A 2,725-nucleotide genomic window follows, 5' to 3' on the forward strand; every position below is an offset into this window, starting at 1 on the left:
AACTATAATAGGCTTAAAACTTTCTCACGATATCACCGCTAAAAACGATTATAAGCTCAGTCTGGGACTGGTTATGTAATCACACCAAAGCATGTCAGGACAGAATTGTGGTCGAACTTTGGACTGAAATGGAATGTTTGTTTTTTTGTTTTTTGTTTTTTTTCCCAGATTTTTCCACCCTGATGACGAATTAGGAAATCAAATTAGTTACGTTAATGTCCTGCGACAGATAGAAGTAACCAATAGCAGACGAGTTTTTCGGTCGTATTGACCAATAGGACGAGGCGAGGTCTATTTGAACGGTGAAAAGCGGGCTCGCACACATTCGAGAGGGAAACAAAGAGAGAGCAAACAAATCGTCGCTGTCGGATGCGAAATAACTGGAATAGTTGGCTTTTTTAAAATCTCTGGGAAAGTTAATTAGAAAAAACAAAACAAAAGGTAAGTTCTTAAACTTAACTATTCGTATTGGGCATTGACAACAACACATACTTTGATTTTAAGACGATAAATACGCACACATGTTTTAAAGTCTCGTCGACCTAGCTTGAACGGATATAGCATAGCTACACTCATGTAGCCTTCTTTTAGCGTCTTTCCTTTTTCTCTAATTGTGACCGTTAATGTTTAAAACACATTTCCCACAGGGTACCACCATGTCTCACAAACAGATCTACTACTCTGACAAATATGACGACGACAAATACGAGTACAGGTACGTAAGGCATGCTTTTACGACATGCAGTTACATTAAGGTTTATTAAGATGACTCTTTGAAGAAGATGGCTTCAGCTCATTACACGACACATCATGAGTATTTTTTTTTTAATGCCCAACGCAACTGCGTTGAGAATGTAATACTACCTTTTTTCCCCCCACAGGCATGTAATGCTACCCAAAGAGCTTGCCAAGCGTGTTCCCAAAACCCATCTTATGTCGGAGACCGAGTGGAGAAACCTTGGTGTCCAACAGAGTCAAGGATGGGTGCATTACATGATTCACCAACCAGGTAATAACTGACAGCGTCATGATTTTAAATATTGGTTTGGTAATTTGTGCTTGCTGGTGGGTGTATGGTGGTGTAGCTTGTTGATCATATTGAACTGAAACTTGAGACAAGTTGTAATAGTTCATGGTGATCATTTTGCAGCAAAGGCCAACTCACAATTAGACTAAAACTGCAGCTGATCACTTTGACCACTATTGTTTTTCTCACTCTGTGACGTTACCTTTAACTAAAGCTCTGAGAATGATCAGGTGGCGTAGGTGACCAATCAGTAGTCTAAAACAAGAATTTAATTTTACAGAAGAGAATTTAACATTTAAATAAAGTAATTTAAAACTTAGGTATCTGCAGTTGAGGTGATGCAGACTAGATGTCATTGCTACTGGATTTTGTGGCCCAAATAATAAAAAAAAAAAAACAAAACGGCTGGCACGCCCTATTTTTAATTAAGAGTTACAAGAGATGTGCTTGCCCCCCCAAGACTTAAATTGCTACTTTCCACAAGATAATGAAACTTTCTTGGTGTTCCTCCTCCAGAGCCACACATCTTGCTGTTCCGACGCCCTCTGCCCAACCCAAAATCATAAAGGAGATTCTCTGGGTCCTTCAGGGACATCAGTCTACCATGTCGCATATCAACTCATCACCATGCTCTGATTGCCATGTCGGCTGATTATGCTGGACCTGGAGAAGGACTGCTGCATTTATGAACAGTGATTATGGAATGGATTGTGTTGAAAGAAAAAACTATGACCCACCTATTTGGGGAAAAGACTTCTGCATGTGTTAAGAGCAACACGACGTTTGCCAGAAACCTTCAATTCAGCTTAAACTGTCCTTTTTGACTTAACCTGTCCATCTTGTGAACATGCTTGGATTTTTCCAGCTTTTTAGAACAATTGCTGTAAGATGTGGGGAGTGAAACTTGATCAACCATTTGAGTTATTATAAGTGCTTTCTGGGTTGAGCTCTAGCAGAATAGTTGGATCCTAAATTGAGTTGGACTTTGAAGCCACAAATCAAGGTTTCAAAGTCTCATGTTGCTGCTTGGTTAAAATGACACTGTAGACTGGCATTTAATGACATTTTGCCATATGCAGATGAGGGAAAGCCTGCATTTGAGTTGGATAGATTCTAGTCTTGATCCAGTTTTCTCAAGCATGTATATTAGTTCTGGCTTAATGTCTGGGTCTATACCAATGAGCTGCTCAGTATTTATGAAATGTTTTGCCCTTTCTGAAATAAATGTAATCTTTTAAATCTTAATGTGGACTTGTGTTTTGATAGTGGCAAAGTGGCTGGTTTACTGATCTCAAAAATGCAGCATGAACCTGAATGAGGTTGGTGGGGGGAAAATCTTTACAACATGGAGTTTTGTGACATTTTCAGCTCGAGCAGAGTTGAATTCAATAAATCTATTTTGGTGTCAGTTTATGTGAGGAAACAAATCTGTATGAAGCACTCGATGGCTTATCTTGAAATTCACAATTGCTACAGGAAGAAGCAACAAGATTTTTGGAGCTCATAACTGGAAACCTACCAAATAACTGACTTTTGCACCATAGGATGCAAATCTTAATACTTGAACTCCATCAGATCCTGAAAAAACATCTCCATGAACAACTTATTGCATTGGTTGAAGCACTGAATGAGTGATGCGTTTGATAAGGTTTTTACTGCATAGGGAGTTTTGCTGTTTCCCCAAAAGGCAAATAACCC

The 2,725-nt window shown here is 39.0% G+C and overlaps 1 protein-coding gene across 1 annotated transcript; it reads left to right on the forward strand.

Annotated features, from left to right (window-relative positions):
* The first annotated feature begins 295 nt into the window (after window positions 1-295).
* On the forward strand, window positions 296-2,272 carry LOC102209955 (cyclin-dependent kinases regulatory subunit 1). The gene is made up of 4 exons (XM_005740657.2): window positions 296-441; window positions 648-715; window positions 882-1,009; window positions 1,544-2,272. Exons 2-4 carry the CDS (start codon window positions 657-659, stop codon window positions 1,591-1,593), a joined length of 237 nt encoding a protein of 78 aa, XP_005740714.1. The 5' UTR covers window positions 296-441; window positions 648-656; the 3' UTR covers window positions 1,594-2,272.
* Window positions 2,273-2,725: the final 453 nt, after the last annotated feature.

Source organism: Pundamilia nyererei, unplaced genomic scaffold, assembly GCF_000239375.1.
Source record: "Pundamilia nyererei isolate P.nyererei 1_Seehausen unplaced genomic scaffold, PunNye1.0 scaffold00102, whole genome shotgun sequence".
Lineage (NCBI taxonomy): Eukaryota > Metazoa > Chordata > Actinopteri > Cichliformes > Cichlidae > Pundamilia > Pundamilia nyererei.

Coding starts and splice junctions, on each gene's coding strand:
- LOC102209955 (XM_005740657.2), top strand. CDS start 657: ATGTCTCACAAACAGATCTACTACTCTGACAAATATGACGACGACAAA. Junction 716..881: donor GACGACAAATACGAGTACAG/GTACGTAAGGCA, acceptor TTCCCCCCACAG/GCATGTAATGCTACCCAAAG. Junction 1,010..1,543: donor TTACATGATTCACCAACCAG/GTAATAACTGAC, acceptor TTCCTCCTCCAG/AGCCACACATCTTGCTGTTC.